The sequence below is a fragment of the Centroberyx gerrardi genome, chromosome 17, assembly GCF_048128805.1.
Source record: "Centroberyx gerrardi isolate f3 chromosome 17, fCenGer3.hap1.cur.20231027, whole genome shotgun sequence".
Taxonomy (NCBI): Eukaryota; Metazoa; Chordata; class Actinopteri; order Beryciformes; family Berycidae; genus Centroberyx; species Centroberyx gerrardi.
The window spans coordinates 23,818,210-23,836,683 of NC_136013.1; the positions used below are offsets into that span (position 1 = coordinate 23,818,210).

Below are 18,474 nucleotides of genomic sequence, written 5' to 3' on the forward strand. Positions count from 1 at the left end.
TGATTAGACTTAGGGTAAGTTTTGATGGCTGTAAAATAAACATTTTAAACTGATACCATTGTGATCATCCTTTTTTTGTCTATCATAAGTAGAAGCATCATTTGTAACATTAGGTAGATGGGCTATGTAGTTCTTTTGTCTGTTAATAGAACGTTACATATTACATAAATAACTACACATGTTGCTAGTGTCGGACCAAACACTTTGCGAGGGAAAATCAAAGGAGTGCAAGTTTAATTTCTTTATGTGTTTTTTACTCATGGAGCTCCCCAGGGCTCACATGGTAGAAAACAATAATTAATGTAGAAAAACCCATGTGCAGTATTGAGCAATCTGTACTGTCGAATTAGTAGTCAGTGTTCTATCATGTTCTAGTAGTGCCTATTGGCTGTGCCTAAGGATACAATGGCTAATCGCTGTGGTTAAAGCTTGTGAAGGTAGGTGCAGAATCCAATGCAGGTATAGAAATCAAATGTATTTATAAAGTAAGTGGTGCATAATGGTTAACAAAATGTAAACCCAATCGTTTTGAGCCATAATGAAAATGATGATTCCAGAAACATTACCATGGTAAATCATATATGTTCATGGTACATAAATACATGTAATATGGAATATATTTAAATGTATCCTATTGCAAGATGTATTTTCCAAAACTCCAGCATTATCTCTATAGACCCTAACATCAGTTTCAACTTCAATAAATTCAATTATTCCATACAAATTCAGAAAACAGTTTAAATTCAGTCTGGTGGAACAAATCTCATCTGTTTTTTTTTACTAGGGGATGCACAGATACCACTTTTTCAATGCTGACGAAAAATTAAGTATCGGCCGATACGGCATACCAATACGATGTGTTAGTTTTACTGAACAGTGCAGGCTTATTTGATTGGTTTGGGGTCAATTAATAAAATAGTTGAGATAAAATGCTTGTTTTTCCCACCATTTGCTAAATACAGACTGTTTGCTTTTATTTCTCGTGTTACTCATGGCATTGGATTTTAGTCTTGGGTAAAATCTCCGATACAGATATTCCATTTTAGCCTGGTATCAGCACTGATACCAGTGTTGGTGCATCCCTATTTTTTACCCAATGTGACCCGCTCTAACCATACCAATCAAATGATCACTTCCAAACACAAAGACTTAGTTGGAATGAGTTGGGTTTTTTTTCAAAATTTACATACAAATTGAAATCCAATGAAGCAAAAGAAACATTGCTATGTACCTTTAAAACAATGATGTTTTATATTTTCTCTACAACATTGTCTCCGCCCAGCTGTCTTAAATCCTCCGCATGCAGTGTTGACTGTAGTGCCACTTACAATTCTCTACAGAATTAAAACCCTACAGGCGGTGCATTATTTTAGAGATATCATTGGTGATATCTTTTATTGATGAAAAAAAAAGGTAAAGGGGGGTGGGGTGTCAGGTGGTGAGAGAGAGTGAGCACAGGTGTTAGTGTGCTCAAGGTCTTGGCTTTTTTTTTCTCCTTCCTCCGAGTTGGGGTAGAGCCCTTAGCAAATCGTCTCAATCACGGAAGCCTTCTTGGACTTTTTGTGGAGTATTTGATCTTCCTCTCCAGAGCCTCCCACCTCTGCCTCTCTGTTGTTAGATTCGAGGGCCCCCTTTTCCGTCTCTTTGGCCTTCCGCTTGATGGCCTGTGCTTCCATCTTTTGGCGTGGGGCCTCCTTCTCCTTCGCCTTCTTCTTTGCCTTGATCTCGATGGAAAGGTTCTGGGTGGTCTCTGCAGGGAGCTTTTTCAGCTCCTCAATTTCCAGGTCCGAGGCTTTGAGCTTCATGGTGGATGCCTTCTCTTTCACGAGCATTTCATTAAAGTCGAGATGAAATGAAAAATGCCTTTTCATATTGTGCACCTATTTAACAATATATGCCAAAAAAATACAAAAAATCAATTTCTTATTTCTTACTTATATCAAAATTCAATCATGTTTTCTTCCTGTAAAACAAAATATGCCGTGTGCTTACGTAAGCATGCCCATAACCAATTTCAACCAATAATATCATGACATCCACCCATCAATCAATCTTCAACTTTTAGCGCACAGAGCTAAGATTCATTAGTTAGCTAGCTAGCAACAGCATGGTACTTCGGTGTGTCTACGTGTGTTATGACACGCCCACTTTTCAACGTTCAAATCAAATTCCTCCCAACGTTATGTCCCGCCTGTCTTTCCTGTTTCACTCGGAAATACGTCACGATACAGAAGTTAGATACTCTCGAAAATGCCGTTTCATTTCCACTTTAAGCTCTTCCACTTTTTGTTGGGGGGCTTTCTTCTTCTTCTCCTTCTTGACTTCTCTGTGTCTTGACCTTAGTCGCAACATCCTCCATGCCCATCTTCCCTTCTTTGTGGTGCATTTTCAGCTCCTTGATTTCTTGCCTGTGTGCCTCTTTCAGCTCAGGGATCTTGTTTGCCTCTCTGTACTCCTCCTTCTTCTCTGCCTGAAGATTAGTGGTATTCTCTCTCTGGAGAATTCTGAGCCCCTCCTTTTCTTGCTCGAGGGCCTTATTATCCGTCTCGCAGGCCTTGAGTTTCATGGCCAGCTCCTCCATGTCTTTGCGGAGGTCCTCGTTCTGTTGGCGCATGGCCTCCTTCTCCTTCTGCTCTGCCTTCAGCTTGGTGGCTAGCTCGTTTCTCTGGGCAGTCATCATACTCTGTCCTCCTCCATGTCTCGGCGGAGGTCCATGTTTTCGAACTCACAGGCTTCCAGCTTCCTGACCAGCTTGTCTCTGATGTGGAGCCTTTCTCTGAGTTCCTGTATTTTTTCACGGAGGTCCTTGTTCTCTTGGCGGAGGAGCTCCTCCCTGTCTGCCTTAAACATATTGCAGTGCATACGTTTGCAGAAGGCCTTGTCTCTCTTGAGTCCCTGCATTTCTTGGTGCAGGGCCTTATTTTCCATTTCAAGGCCCTCAAGGTAGGCGGCCAGCTCCTTGATTTCTAGGTGGAGGGCCTCGGTCACTGGCTCATAATTACATTACATTTTACAACCAGCAAATGTTGTTGTCCGCATATTTACAGGAAATTAACTACACTGCATACTGTATGTTAACATTGTTACACATGTACAAGGTGCACTGAAGGTGGGAGTGAGAGAGGCCTTTGATTATTGTATTAAAATAGCCAATTTATTATTGATGTCTAGTGTAGATAGGCAAGGAAAAGTGACATGAACTGTATTAATTTAAACTTGAACTGAAACCAACCAGGAACGGTGTGGGCCCAGAGGATCATCATCCTAATCTATGAAGAGGACTTCTCGGAGATGAAGAACATGGCCAGCTTCACGAGAATGCCCTGGCTGGAGTACCCTCCTAAGGGGAGCAACTACAACACCCGCTGCTCGCCACGCCTCTTTAGCTCCCACCTACCGCCGCACCTCATGCCCAGGGGCCTCCTCAAAAAGAAGGCCAAAGTCAGTTTGTATATATGCATGCATAATGACCACACACACACACACACACACAAACACACACAGGTGCAGACAGGTAATGAAGCAGAAAAGAATAGGATACAGCAAACACTATAAATAAGAATATAGCAAATTATGACCTTGATGGCGACGATGACGATATTGACCGAGTTGGCACTGATTCCCCCTGCCCCCCCACTGTTCTTATTCTGTTTATTCTGTGTATTTTTTCGATGTTCACTTTGTACTGTGTACTTGTACTGTGGATCAAAGAGGCTAGTGGACAATAAAGTTCTTTGCATCCTTGACTGAGATAAATTCAAAGTAATGGGAATACTTCCAGCTGCTGTATGCGTCTCACCGTCACTCTCCATCTTTTGTGTTATAGCTTTTACACCTAATAGCCCATGTAAACCTGCCCGCGCATGTCCAAAAAATCTAACAGGGAATTGGAAAAAAATAAGAGAAAAAAAGGGAGCAAAAAGAAAAGGTTGAAGGGGGTTTAAGATTTAAGTAATGCAAAGGAGCATTACTGGGATTAGTAACTGTAATGTAATTACTGAATTTGAAATTATAATCCCTTACACTACTTACTGAAGAACAGTAATCACATGGTAACACTTTACAATAAGGGTACATTAATTAAGGGTTAGTTAATGCTTAATAAGCATTAACTAACCCTTAATTAACAGTTAACTAATGTGTCTGGTAATCATTTACTAATGGTGTTCATGTTAACTAAGGTATTCATTTATACATTATTTAATAGTCATCTTTATAAACTATTAAATAATGTATAAATTAATACCTTAGTTAACATGAACACCATTAGTAAATTACACATTAGTTAACTTAATTAAGGGTTAGTTAATGCTTATTAAGCATTAACTAACCCTTAACTTAGTGTACCCTTATTGTAAAGTGTTACCAATCATATTACTGTAACATGCTATTGAATAACGTGTTACTGCCCAACACTGATCAATAACCCTGCCGGGGAGTTTTGTAGAGAACCCCCTGGGTGTTTAAAACAAGTGAAGATATATGAATGAAAAGTATGAAAGAATATAAATTACAGTGTTATGAGAGTGAACAAAATAACAGCAGTAGAACATACTGGGACAAAGAAAACTTCATTAAAATATGAACCACAGGAAAATACGACATGAAGTATGAGTTAAAAATGAGAAAGAATATGTGAATGTGATGAAATTGTGTATATGAAAGTTTATATACATGATCTCCTCTCCTATAAGGTTGTCTATTTGACCAGGAATCCTAAAGATGTAATGGTGTCCTATTTCCACTTTGCCAAGTTCATGAAGAGGTTGGAGGAACCTGAGAACTTTGATGAGATGCTGGACAAGTTCTTCAGCGGCTGGAGTGAGTAATGCTAGCTAACATTCAAAAAGACTCTACAGAAAGTAGCAGAGGGATTGAGCTACCAGTAATGTTTTCCTACCTTGGAGGATTGAGAAAAGCGAAAAGATCTGAGTTCCTACTCCCAGTGCAATTAGTCTCAGTACTCACGTGTGTAAGTATGTTTGTACCTATACCGTTTTGAAGCCAAAAGTTGGGGTTCACGAGCACAGCCATGTTGACATTTTTTGGAGCCGGAGCAGCCAGAGCGAAGCCGGGGGTTTCCCGCTGCGCCTGCTATTGGTCCATGATCAGCGACCTGCGCGATCACTGGACAGGCGACCTGTCAATCACTTGGAAAACTACCCCGTTTTATAACCGTTATATCCCGTTAATGATGCAATTAATTGGAAATCGCCATACGGACACATATTAGAAGAAGTGAAATTAGCTACCGAGACCATAATCTCTTTATATTTATATCTCTATATATATCTCTTCTATATTTTGAGTGAGAAGTTGAGCTGTGGTCCCATAGACATGAATGGAATTGGGCGGGATTTAGAGTCTTTTTGGAGCCGACCCTAGCGGACGTTGGAGGAACTGCAGCTTTCAGCCACTTCCTTATTGGCTTCAAAATTCACCCGTGGTTTTGGCCGCTTGGGTTGAACAGTAAGTATAGTAAGTACAGTAAGAACAGTAAATAAATAAATACACTATAAACACTGTAACAAAAGTGGGCTTCAGGATTTTTCTCGAACACGGCGGCTACCTGAACTGTAAAATGTGCACTCGCTTACTAACTCTGATTGAAGGTTAAATTTGTAATATTTCTGCTTTGCTTAAGCATAATGACTAGTAAATACCAGCAGAGGTTCCCAAATGATAGTGAGTGAAACAAACAGCCACGGCGCACGCACTGCAGAGGTTTCTGCATTCAAAAACACAGGAGCGAGCCGAGGCTGATGTTTTTGTTGTTGTTTGAAGGCCCTCCTACCACACCAAGGTCCGTTCAAAAATCTGTCAATTTGTTATTGTTATAAAATTATTTTATTTTATTTAAACAGACAATAAAGGACAACACAAACAGGTAATTCAATGATACGATAACGATACAATTAGACAACTATCTAACAAAGACAAACAAAAAACACGAGTCATAGAAAAATTATCATAATAATAATAAGAATAATAATAACATTTAAAAAACAAAGAAAAGACACAACGAACAGTGTACGATCACACCCTCCCACGACCCGCATATCACTACCCAACTTTGCCCTGCTCTGCGATTTGAGGGTGGCATGAGGTTCCCGACCACTCAACCATCCTGTGCCCCTTCGAGAAGAAGGCTGCCCAGCCTGTCCACCATCTCTATCCATATGGCGATGTTAGTTTCTCTTGCCCCATGCACCTTCGCTGTCGACTGCTCTAAATTGACTATATCCAAAAAAACATTAACCACAGTGCTGGGCGACCATCTTTTTAGCAGCTGTCAATCCTGCAAGCAGTACTCTCTTTCTTGTTATAGGTAAATGAAGATGGGATTTGTTATTCAGGATTAGTACAGTTGGGGTTGAAGGAGTAGGAGTTAGGAGTAATATGGAGAGATTAGAGGCAACCAATTGCAAAAAATGTGTCACCTTGGGGCATTCCCAGATCATATGAAACAAGCACAGATCCTGTACAGACCGATGGCGTGTGTGTTCAATTCAATTCAATGCACTCAAGCATTACAACACGGTTAACCGTTAAATAATTCCACTAACGTCTCTTAAATACCACAGCGTTAACGTAGGGTTAGGGTTAAAATCATAATGTAAGTTTACTAGATTATATTACAAACATTTTCTGACAACACTAATCCCATCCAGGCAGCCGAACAGGATAAAATTCCTGTGATCCTGAGGTAAAATGACAATTAACAGACTCCCCTGGTACTAATGCGATAGTTTACCTCCATGAGCCAAGACAACTTGGTGAAGATGGGAGGAACTGTTTTCCCACCAGCATCCCCACTCTGGCCTTTCATTTTCTTCACAAACTTGTCCCGCAAGTTCTTCCATTTTTTCTCAGATCTCATGATCTGTTGACAGCGCTGTTCCAGTCTCTTCCATGAATTATGAACATCTTTATAGTCTCTTGTGGAACGGTCGTAGAGATGTCTATATCTCTGTACTTGTTCTGACAGGCGATCCTCAAAGTTGTCCATTTTTGCCAGTTATCAGCTGTCAGTTTCCTCGAATAGGCTACTTCCCTAGTAACCAACTAACATAGCAACCATCAACCAATCATAGTCTCGGAACTGACTGCGGCGTTAGCAGAGGCCTCTGCAGAGTTTCATTTTTTGAAAGGAGTGCAGAGCTCGGTGCGGACCCTCCGCAGACCCCCTGCGGAGCTCCGCACACACCGCACAGACCCTCTGCACCGCAAACACCAGACACACCGCAGAAACCATAAATTTGCCTTTAGACCACCAACTTTAAAAAATTTTTGGGCAGAGACTGCAAGGCATTTTCTGCAAACAGCAGTATGTCATCAGCATATAGAAATATGTAATGTTGCATGCCACTTATCGAGATAAGTGTTATATTCTTTGGATATCTGATTGCTTGGACTAGAGGTTCAAGCGAGAGTGCATTGGGATTGGGCCCTGCTGTGCTTCTCACCTGGCTTATCTGGGAAGCAGTTCAAGTAAGACCCTCCTCCCAAGCCCCATTGGTCTATGGGACCAGCATGAGGCTGTTGACTGGCTGGTCAGGTTGGCCATCAACACCAATTGCCCACTATTGCACTGCCTCATCAGCCTGTATTTGGGGTCAGCTGTGTCCACTCAAACTCAACCAGGAAAAATCACTAAACAAAACCTTACATGCAAATTAACACTGCAACCTAGTAAACACAGCAACCCAAAATACAACATGCAAAGGAATTACCTAACAAAACCACACATGCAAATAAGTTAACAAAACACTCCAAACAAACCGCAGCAACCCAAAATACAACATGCAAAGGAATTACCTAACAAAACCACACATGCAAATAAGTTAACAAAACACTCCAAACAAACCGCAGCAACCCAAAATATAACATACAAAAGAATAATAAGCCACAGCATGACAACTCATCTGAGGAGAGCTGTGTAATTGGCATACTAGTGAGAAAATGATCATATACGCTCTTTTCGTGGTTAGTCTCAGAGCAGTACAATTCCAAATAGAAAGAACAAAAAACAGAATTAATTTGGATTGGATCTGTTTACAAAGCTCCATCTCCTGCCTTAATAGCTGAGATGTCAGCAAAATGTTCACTGGCCCTGAGTCTCTGAGCCAACATGTGACTTGGTTTAGAGCCATTAAAGGATAAGGCTGGTGTTTTTTAATGCATTGCTTAACGTCAACAAATCCTATGAAAATAACAAAATCAGCAATGATTTTGTTTTGCCAACAAGTCTCGTCCATGTAGCCGGTGCCCAGTGCAGCCATGTCCCAGCAGCCATAGAACTCTATTGTATTAAAAAAACGATTAAAAACACGTCAAAGAGCCATCCTGTTGCTCTGGGCAACATATATGTATTTCATCATCACGATGCACCGGGCCAGCCGACTTTTTCCTCAAACAACTTAATAAGCTGGCTGTAGATATGTTTGCGATCTCAGGAAAGTAGCTCCGTAGCACCGAAAATAGTCCCCGGCGTAATGAAGAATTTGTTCCCTTTTGAATTTGATTTGGTAATAACTACAACAGCCTGACTTTTTGTGGTAACAGTTAGCGATTTTTAAAATTGAAACTATGTCTTTGTGAGCTGTATTTCAAGGTTTTTAGCTTACAATTGGAGCCAATGACTTCCGGGTTGACGGCTAAAAACGGTACATGGGAAGTCAGAAAGTAACGGGAGTAGAGCAAACGCATTGTTGATTTTGTTATTTTCATAGGATTTGTTGATGGTAAGCAATGCATTAAAAAACACCAGCCTTATCCTTTAAAATAGAGACAGTTTATTGTCTGGAGCTGTGATTTGATTATAATCACATGTTAATCTATTACAATCACCTGTTATCTTCCTACCAAGATTGCGGTGTGGTGATGTAACAGAATTATGCCTCCCCTACTTTCTCTTTATCTCTGTCCAGTGGTTGGAGGTTGCTGGTTTGACCACGTCTGTGGATGGTACACCAACCAGGACAAGTTCAACATTCTCTTCCTCAGCTATGAGGAGATGATCAAGGTGATCAGATTAAAAATCAGATGTGGTCCAGTCAGTATCGTCCACGTCTGATATGATGTATAGGATACAATTTGATTGATTACAGTACTACACTGGATGTCTGTCGGAAGCCCTTAACCTGAATTGATTCTAATAAGACATTTTGATCAGATTCAACAAAAGTATGCATGAATATGTTTTATTATTTTATGAATATTATTATTATTATTAGTAGTAGCAGTAGTAGTAAAAAACCAAGCTTTCTGTCAGCAGTTACTTTTGGATTCTTCTGGCTCTCGTGGACGCTTACACCGGTTTAGAAGGTAGTGCGTCTTTGAGAAAAAATAGTTCATATCCAAATAGCACACAACTATTTTTGGTTGGATTTTGGTGATATTTCAGAGATTAAAAAATGCTGACTTAGCAATGGCTAAAATGGAGATTCAAAAGAGAGAGAGGAATCAAAAATTACACCCAGATTTTTTACTGTAAATAGTACAACCATCAATGTTTACTGTAAGATTTTGAAATTGGTGGTTATATTTAGCTGGTCCAACAAGTAACAATTTGGTTTTGCCTGGGTTTAAAAGAAAAAGTACTTAACCTCAGCTAGACATGCCTCTAAGTGTAAGAGATTAGCTGTGTTATCTGGGTTGATAGGAATATATTGGTGTCATCTGCATAGCAGTGAAAATTAATGCAGCGTTTGCTAATAATATCACCCAGTGGGAGCATGTATAGGCAAAATAATAAAGGCCCAAGAACTGATCTTGTTGTATTGTTGTATTGCCGAAAACCAGTTGTATTGCCGAAAACCACACAATGAGTTCTGTCAGATAAATAAGAGTGAAACCATGAGAGAGCTGATCTTTGGATACCAATATAATTTTGTAAGCGATATTGCAAAATGTTGTGGTCCACTGTGTCAAAGGCCGAACTTAAATCAAGCAGCAGGAGTACTGAGGACCAGCCAGAGTCAGCAGTAATCAACAGATCATTAACCACCCTTGTCAAAGCAGTTTCAGTGCAATGTAGGGATCTAAATCCAGACTGAAACTGATAGAACAGATTATTGGTGGATAGGTATGCAGTAAGTTGAAGTGAAACAACCTTTTCAAGTATCATTTTAGCCAAAAAAGGGAGGTTAGAGATAGGTCTGTAGTTTGTAAGGACTTCAGGATCTAGGTTCGGCTTTTTAAGCAGTGGTCTGACTATTGCAGTTTTGAAAGCAGTGGGAACTGTGCCAGTGGAGACAGGACAGGAGTTATGTGACAGTTACATTCCTCCACCACAAATCGAATGCTGTGACAATAAAGCAAGTCGGATTCTGCTACCTTTCAGCTAAAGGTTGGCTTAACGGTTTAGTAAGTTTAGGTAAGAAAAACAACTTTGGTTAAGGTTAAAATTAAAGCTATGGTTAAGTTTAGGCAACTAAAACAACTTTGTTTAAGGTTTGGGTTAAGGTTATGGTTAGGCAACTAAAACAACTCGGTTAAAGCAATAGTTCACCCAAAAATGAAAATTCTGTCATCTACTCACCCTCATGCAAAATGAAACACAGGTGAAATTTGTTAGTCCATATAACACACAGGGAGGTTGCCAGCACAACTTCGTAGCAACCTTCTCCAAAACAACTGAAGTCAATCGGGACCTGTTCTTTAGTCGTCGGCATTGAAGGCAAGCGCATATGTTATTATAGTTGTGCCTATTTCACGTAGCTGTTTTGTGCTGGGAAAACTGAATTTTAACACTTTTCTGCCACCATCACATAATTTGGTGTTAATAAGTCGTGTTCATTTCACCCTTCGGCCTTCAAAAACTTATATTGGCCAAACCCTAGTTGCGAATACCGTTGTCTTGCTAAAAACTGAGTTAAATGCACAAGCACACACGCACACACACACACACTCTTGCTTATTGTGTTTATTTCTTCTGTGGGTCAGGACTTGAGGTCAGCGGTAGTGCGTCTGTGCGAGTTTGTGGGGAAGAACCTGACGGATGCGGCCATTGACAGCATTGTCGAGAAGGTGACCTTTGACAACATGAAGAATGACAAAAAGGCCAACTACGAGGTCCTGCCAGACAATGTCGGGAACAAAACCAAGGGCAAGTTCATGAGGAAAGGTGAGCACTGAACAGCCAACTGTCAGCGAATGGGGGGAATTCATTGCTCATGTGACCAGCACTGGAACAGAATTCTTTTTTTCAGAACTAAGAAAACATGAGAGAAACAGAGTAAGACGAAAGTACAATGCAGGTTTTAGAAAAGTAGAACTAATTACCTATAGAGTAATTCTTTCCCGCTGAATTGAGAGGCTTTGGGGATAGGAGGACTAGAGCTTTCAGGGCCATGTTCCCAGACATGAAAGTCCTAGACTAAAAATTGCAAAGGAAAATGTCCTTTTCTAGTATAAGGCTTAATTTGTGTTTACCAGCTCTCTGAATTCTACATTGTTTGCTTGATCTATGAAATGGTCACTTTCCATTCACTTGGGGCGGTGAACACCTATTACGGCCAAAGTCAGAGCAAGCAGCAATGCTGTCTTAACTGACAACAGCTTAAGAGAAACCTGCCAAATCGGTTCAAAAGGCTTCTTAGAGAGAGCCTCTAAGACCAATGGCAGCTCCCACTGGGGGGCACTGGAACATATCACAGGATGCTTCCTCCTAGCCCCCTGCAGGAAATGTTTCAAGAGAGGGTGGCCAAAAACCGACCTCTCTCCAAACCCCTCATGACAGGAAGAGATTGCCAACGCATACACTTTAATAGTTGAATGTGCCAATCCCCTCTCCAGCAGGTGCTGAAGAAAAGAGAGGGCGAATCCAATTGAGCAATTCAAAGGATCGATGTTCTGCTCTCCGCACCACTTCTGGAAGCCCAACCATTTAGCCTTGTACCTATCAATGGTGGATTGAGCCCTCGCACCGTGGATGGTCTGTACCACATTCACAGCCAATCCAGCGCGCATCACTCTGTTCCTCTCAGGAACCAAACCTTGAGAGGCTGACCTAGACTGGGCATCGCGCCTATCGCTCTGTTCACCTGAGACAGTGCTCCCCAAAACTGAGGAACTGTCCAGGGCGGGGCTGCCACCAGCTTCTGCCCTTCTGAATTGGGATCAAACCTGGTCCACTATCTCAGGGTGTAACCTCCATTCGTCCTCTAGTGGCCCATCCCTCGACATGAGGTTGGCCCCTGTGTTCTCCAGGCCTAGAATCACACCTTGAGAGAACGTTGCCTACATCAACAGACGAACCCTGTCTGTTGATGTAGGCCACTGTTGACTGGTGGTCTGTCCTCACTAGCACATCTTTCCCCTGTAACAGAGGTGTGAAGTGCTGCAAGATCAGCATGACCGCGGTCAGTTCCAGTAGGACGGTTTTTCCCCTGAAGGCCACACACCACCTACTGCCTGCCCCAGGCAGGTTACCCCCCATCCCATCAGGGAGACGTCCATAAACACCGACATGTAACAGGTTACTCTCCCCAACGGTGCTCCTGTCGGCAGAATTCGAGGGTTTCCCCAATACGCCAAGTCTCCCGTTTGAGTGCCGCTTGAGTGACGTCAAGGGTCCAAACCATAGACTGTAAAAAAAGATGGATGTAGTGAGCGTGATGTCACCCATAGGTTTCTGAAGGGCTGTTTTGAAGCCAAAAGATTGGGTTTACGATCACCGCCATGTTGACATTTTTTGGAGCCAGGGCAGACAGAGCGAAGCCGGGGGTCGGAGCCGCAGCTCTGCTATTGGCCCATAATCAGCGACCAGTCGGTCACTGGACAGGCGGCCTCTTCCATTTTATAACCATTATATCTCATTAATGATGCAATTATTTTGAAAATCACCATATGGACACACATTAGAAGGAGTGAAATTAGCTACTGATTCTGACAGACGCGCTCACAGTGTGGCCAAATCGAGCTACACTCCCAGATAAACTGCCTGTTGGCATGGAACGGGTGTGCTCTTTTTCCAATTGATGGCGAAACCTGGTTAGGTGCTGCACCAATTGTACTGTGTGGAACATAGCCTATTCTTTCAAATGAGAAGCAGGTCGTCCAGATAGAAGAAGACCTGTATTCCCTGCCAGCGCAACGATTCAAGCACAGCAGGAAAAAACATGCCCCCTCAATGGATGAGGCAGGGAAGCGGAGGTGAAGGAGGCTGCTTGAGTGGATATGGAGAGATGTAGTCCTCATTGTCTTCCTGCAGTATCGGCGCCCCCTCCACCCCTGGGTCTAGGGTGCAATCCAGCGGCAGGGGAAATCGTGACCGGAGCAGAAGAACAGGGCTCAGGTGAGCCATCGCCGCATTCTGTCTCACTGTCGTCACACCGGAGCTCGATCTGACGGATAGCTGATGCCATCAGCGGCGTGGACGGGAACGAGGCACTCAAAGTATGACTCGTGTGGGTCCACACAGTGATCAGGCCGGTGCAGGCCGAGCAGTACTTCAAGATTGCTAAATCTGACGACGCCATTCCTTGGCAGAGTTGTTCGTCTTAGAGTGCTGAAGAAAAAGTGGATACAGTATAAGGGGGCACTCGCTATTTATAGAGCAATGCCCCATAGGGTTGTAAAGGCTCATCCTATCATATATGGCTGAGAACGTGCATGCAAAGTCTGGCGAGGGCGAAGCCTGTGTGAAATAGAACTGCACACATTATTTAACTTTTTCAGTGTCTGCAAAACACATCGATTACGTACATCCGGAGAGCTGTCTTTAGTTACTTTACTTATCTGCTTTCTCTGTAGCTCTTGACAAATATTTTCCCAACTTTTTTCTCCTTTCCCAGTCTCCCTTCATACATGCGCACCTTAAAGCAACAATGAACCATTTTCTTTTCTTTCTTTTCTTCTTTCCTTTTTCAGTGGGATGTTTAAAATCAGGCTGCATGCCTGATTTTACATTTTTGCTGCCTGATCCAAAATGGAGTAGACTATATAAAAGCAGTTGAAAAAAAAAAAAAAATGGCCCAATCCCAACTTTTGCTAAGATGACTGCTGTCCACCTCGATATTTGTGGTCATGTTGGATCACACAAGTTTCTTGGAGATTCAAGGTTCTGAGAGTCAGAAATCTGATTGATCTTGAGTAGAATTATTTTGCGTGATGCCCCATTTTGGCCTAATTGTCTAGTGTGTGCCTTTTGATGACTGAAAGTCAAAAATCAGTGAAATCTGTCAATATCAAAATCGTTTTCAAAATCAGTTAGGATTTTATAGGTCTTCTAGTGTGTTCGCAGCCTTATTGGTGGTCTGAAAAATGCTGGTCACACAGAATTCAAAGCTGCCAATGAACTAGCTTCAAACCAGTTTTTTTCATCTGTGTGAAGGGGGCTTAATCCTTAATCCTCTGGATATTGGCTGTGTTGTATATCTTGATTGATATTATAAGTTACTCTTATGATATTGTTTGCTGGCTCTCTCCATATTGGCTAGTTGAGGATGGATGTGCATTTCATTTGGCCTGAACATATGCACTATTGTTGTTGTGTGTCATATGTGTGTATGTGTGTCTATGAGAGAGAGTCACACGCAAAGTTTTTAAGCCCAGGGCCCCAAGATAGGTCAACTTGGCCCTGGCCGTAATACCACTGCTTCTGTTGCAGAATAGAATTAGTTTTTTTCAGTGGTACTGAGTATTACCTAAATTTCTGCATCGCTGAAGATCTTCTGTTTAACTTTCTTCAGTGCCATTTCAGTCTGGAGGATTATGTTTGTAGGTGTTCTGCCTAATATTGCAGCATGAATGCTCTTCCCATTTACAAGTGATCGGGATTCATCAACATATGCATGTGAATACGATTGAAAACAGATGCTTCCGAACATTTGATGAATGTGGCATAAGTTTTTAGTGTACACACAAATCTACAAACATATTGATAAATGAGACCCATCGTTTCTCCATGGGTTTCATTAAATCAAAGCAATTTAACATCAACAATTTGAAGTTACCATTGTTTGTGTGCTGGCCTCTAGTGGAGATCATAACACCACATCATTCACAACTTGGAGAGACTTGTAATGCCTGTGTGTGTGTGTGTGTGTGTGTGTGTGTGTGTGTGTGTGTGTGTGTGTGTGTGTGTCATTTTCAATCCACCCCATGATCAGGTACCACTGGTGACTGGAAGAATACGATGACGGTGGCACAGAGTGAGCGCTTTGACAAGGTCTATGAGGAAAGGATGAAGGACTTCCCACTCAAATTCATCTGGGACGTCACTGAAATCCAGAAGTGAATCTCTCTCCACCTCTCTCTCTGGAGACTCAACTTACAGTGCTTAGAAAATACTATGATCAAAAAAATTCCTCTGAGTTCAAATCTTTGACCTTTAATGATATTGTCCTCATTAGGCAAACCAGTGTAACTTTTTAAATGCCAGAACACAGTGACAAGATAAATAAATTCTCCATGTTATGTCAAAAGCAGCTTTAAGTTTTAATATCAGCTAGGCTGAAAGATAAAATGCAGTAACCTTGTTTGAAGTGTCAGTTTGATCAAGTACAGAGTGCGAATTATACAATGACAATCGGGGGAGTCAACTTTTTCTCCAGGGCGTAAAGGGAACCCAGTACAGCGCAGACGCGTGCTTCAGCAAACTGAAGTCTTACAATCCTTACAGCGTCTTGCTTGTTTAACGTAATGTCTGCAGTCTGTAGATGATGATAAATCAAATCTATTACACCAGCTCATGGGGCACCACACAACAACTTTTGTAGTCAGGGGTCACCAACAAAGTATTCTGTACATAATTGGCAGGGGGGTCTGGGGGTCCTCCCCCAGAAAAAAAATAGTAATTTAAAACAAATTTCCTGCATTTCTACACCACCTAACCTCTTGGATTAAGTCAAGAAACAGCAACCCTGTATAATGTTAACAAAAAATTTAAAATTATGTTATATTACTAGATTTCAGCATTGAGGTGCTTACATTCATGACTTTGCATAGGCATACTAACCTAAAAACCTATTATGGAATCGCGAGAAAGTTTCAGAGCGACAGACACAGAGCATCCCCGTAACCATAGTAACTCACTCTCACTCCTGCCTGTGTGGCGCGAGAGGAGAGGGAGAGACGCAGAAGAGCCGCTGACTGAGATTACTCTTAACAGCATGCATGGGAATAAATTAGGCCTACAATATAATAGATTTGTGTATATTTCTTCTCGCTTTCCCCCGATGGTCTGAATAACTCTCTGCTGCACGGTGCTGCTCTGTCTCGTCTGTCCATGCGCTGTCAGCGTCTCTTTTCGCGCCGCGACGTTATCAGTGATGAATTTGTTTTTCACTGCGTGAGAAAATGGACTTGTGGCGTGAGAGCGTGTGGAAGTGTCTATTGCGTGAGTCTCACGGTCAATGCGTGAGAGTTGGCAGCCCTGGCGTCTCCATTGGCTTGCGCGACGCACGCGAGCATAGACTTTAAAGCCTTGTTTGAGTGAGGCAGGCAGACGAGACGTTCAACTAACGTCAAGGTTAAGAAATGGTATGGTCCACTTTAGGGGTGTCTGAAATCGTATTACAAGATTCTTCTAGGCATGAATATGGGAAATATATTGTAATATTTACGATTACAAGTAAGAAGGATATATAAATATTTCGACCCCCCCCGACCTGTTGTTTTTACCTCTTTTGGGGGGGTCCAAGTCTTAATTAGGGGGGTCAGACCCCCCCAATCCCCCCCGTAATTCGAACCGTGATCAAGTGTAATCATTGCAATTTTGTCATTTAGATGCTAATAAAACACATTTGAAAGGCATGGGCATTATGCGCAAAAATTGCACATTTGTATTTCATTGAATGCGATTTCATATGGATTTATTAATTACCTAATCAAGTTTGACTGAAATCTGATGGAAGCCCTCCACATCCCCCTCCCTCACCCCACCACCACCACCACCAACTAAGCCACCCCCAACCCCTGCCTTCCACCCTTTCTTGCATATCCTGACAGTTGCAACCCTTTCACAAGCATATACATACATAGGTAAACATACATAACATACACAACTTACCAGCATACCTTTTGTATTTTTTTATTCACATTTTTTTTTTTTATATTTCAGTAACTAGACTGAGCTAGCAGAGCTATGTTTTGCGTAAAAGATTTAGAATTTATTAAGTAAAAGTTTGAGCTGACTATACGGCCCTATAACTAAACACCCCAGAAACATGGGCCCAAACTGTTACAGTCTACCAGAAACACAGTATCTGTATAGTGGAAGACTCGCTATCTGCAGAGACCAGTGGCGGCTGACCAATAGAGGGCGATAGGGCGCCGCCCTCCTTGAGCCACAATAATAATAATAATAATAAATTATACACATTTTCAAGACAGTTTGTCCTGCCTCTGAATATCATAGTCCAATCAGCTGCAGCTGTCACGGTGAGGTGTGGTGAGGACTCAAATGCAGGACAGCGAGGCAGGTAGTGATCAAACCCCAAGACTGGGTGTTTAATATAACGGGTGCAGGAAACAACAGGTAAACAGAGACAGGAGCGTAACAGAAAATAATGAACCGACAAAGACTGACTGGGGAACAAGACTAATATACACATGGGGAGGTGATTACAAATCAGACACAGCTGGGGCAGACAGGTACACATAGAACTAAAAGAACCAGACAGGGAAACAATACACAAAGAAATACAAAACCTAGACAATGAACAAAGGGACTGAAAGTCACAAAGGGACTGAAAGTCACAACCGTGACAGCAGCGTCAAGTTGTGTTCCGTGGAGCACCGACCCTTTCGGGCGATTTCAGTCTGGTTGAAAATCACCCAGATCGCTCTGATAGACTTTCATGTTAAGGCAATTTTTTTCGAACTGCAGGCACTGCAATGCAATCTCTATGGGTTCCGGGTGGGCTTGCACTAACGTTTTCGTCATACGTAACCTGGTGCATTCACATGCTCCTCGGATGGTCCCATTTCTGTTGGGAAGTGGTTCTTCCGACTTCAGTGTGTTCATGAGCTTTTAAGTCGTAATGTGGAAACAACATGGACGCTACAAAGAAGATGTGTTGTATTTTATTTTATTGCTTAGAGCGTTTAAACAACACGTTGATAGCTGTTTCCACGTTGTTACGGTCGGGAACTCATTTTTCCGATTATTCCGACAACACCACATGAATGCAGCAGTCAAATTCAAGATCAACATGGCTAACGTTACCTCAACTCAGAGGAGCAACTCGATCGTGTCATTAAGAGAAATACTGTTCAATCTTCGTAGTAATCAGGATAAATTGGCAACTAAAGATTTAGCACCACCCAGACCAAATTTAAACATCAAGCAAGTATCTACAAAGGGGGGGAAATCGTATAACCGGGGATTTTCGCGGAGCTGGTATGAGCGGAAAACGTGGCTAGCTGGATGTGAAGTAGCTAACGCTTTGTTCTGCTACCTATGCATTTTGTTCCATCCTGATGGCAGCACGGACACCGCATGGACAACTACGGGTGTCACCGACA

General features: G+C 42.0%; 1 protein-coding gene across 1 annotated transcript; it reads left to right on the top strand.

Moving 5' to 3' along the window:
• Positions 1–1,240: 1,240 nt before the first annotated feature.
• LOC139915115 (amine sulfotransferase-like) lies at positions 1,241–15,244 on the top strand (the record flags this gene model as incomplete). Its single annotated transcript, XM_078289353.1, has 6 exons — positions 1,241–1,265; positions 3,233–3,441; positions 4,695–4,821; positions 8,931–9,025; positions 10,948–11,128; positions 15,117–15,244. Coding segments are annotated over 6 exons (765 nt in total), but the record flags the coding sequence as incomplete, so codon positions are not given.
• Between the last annotated feature and the right edge of the window lie 3,230 nt (positions 15,245–18,474).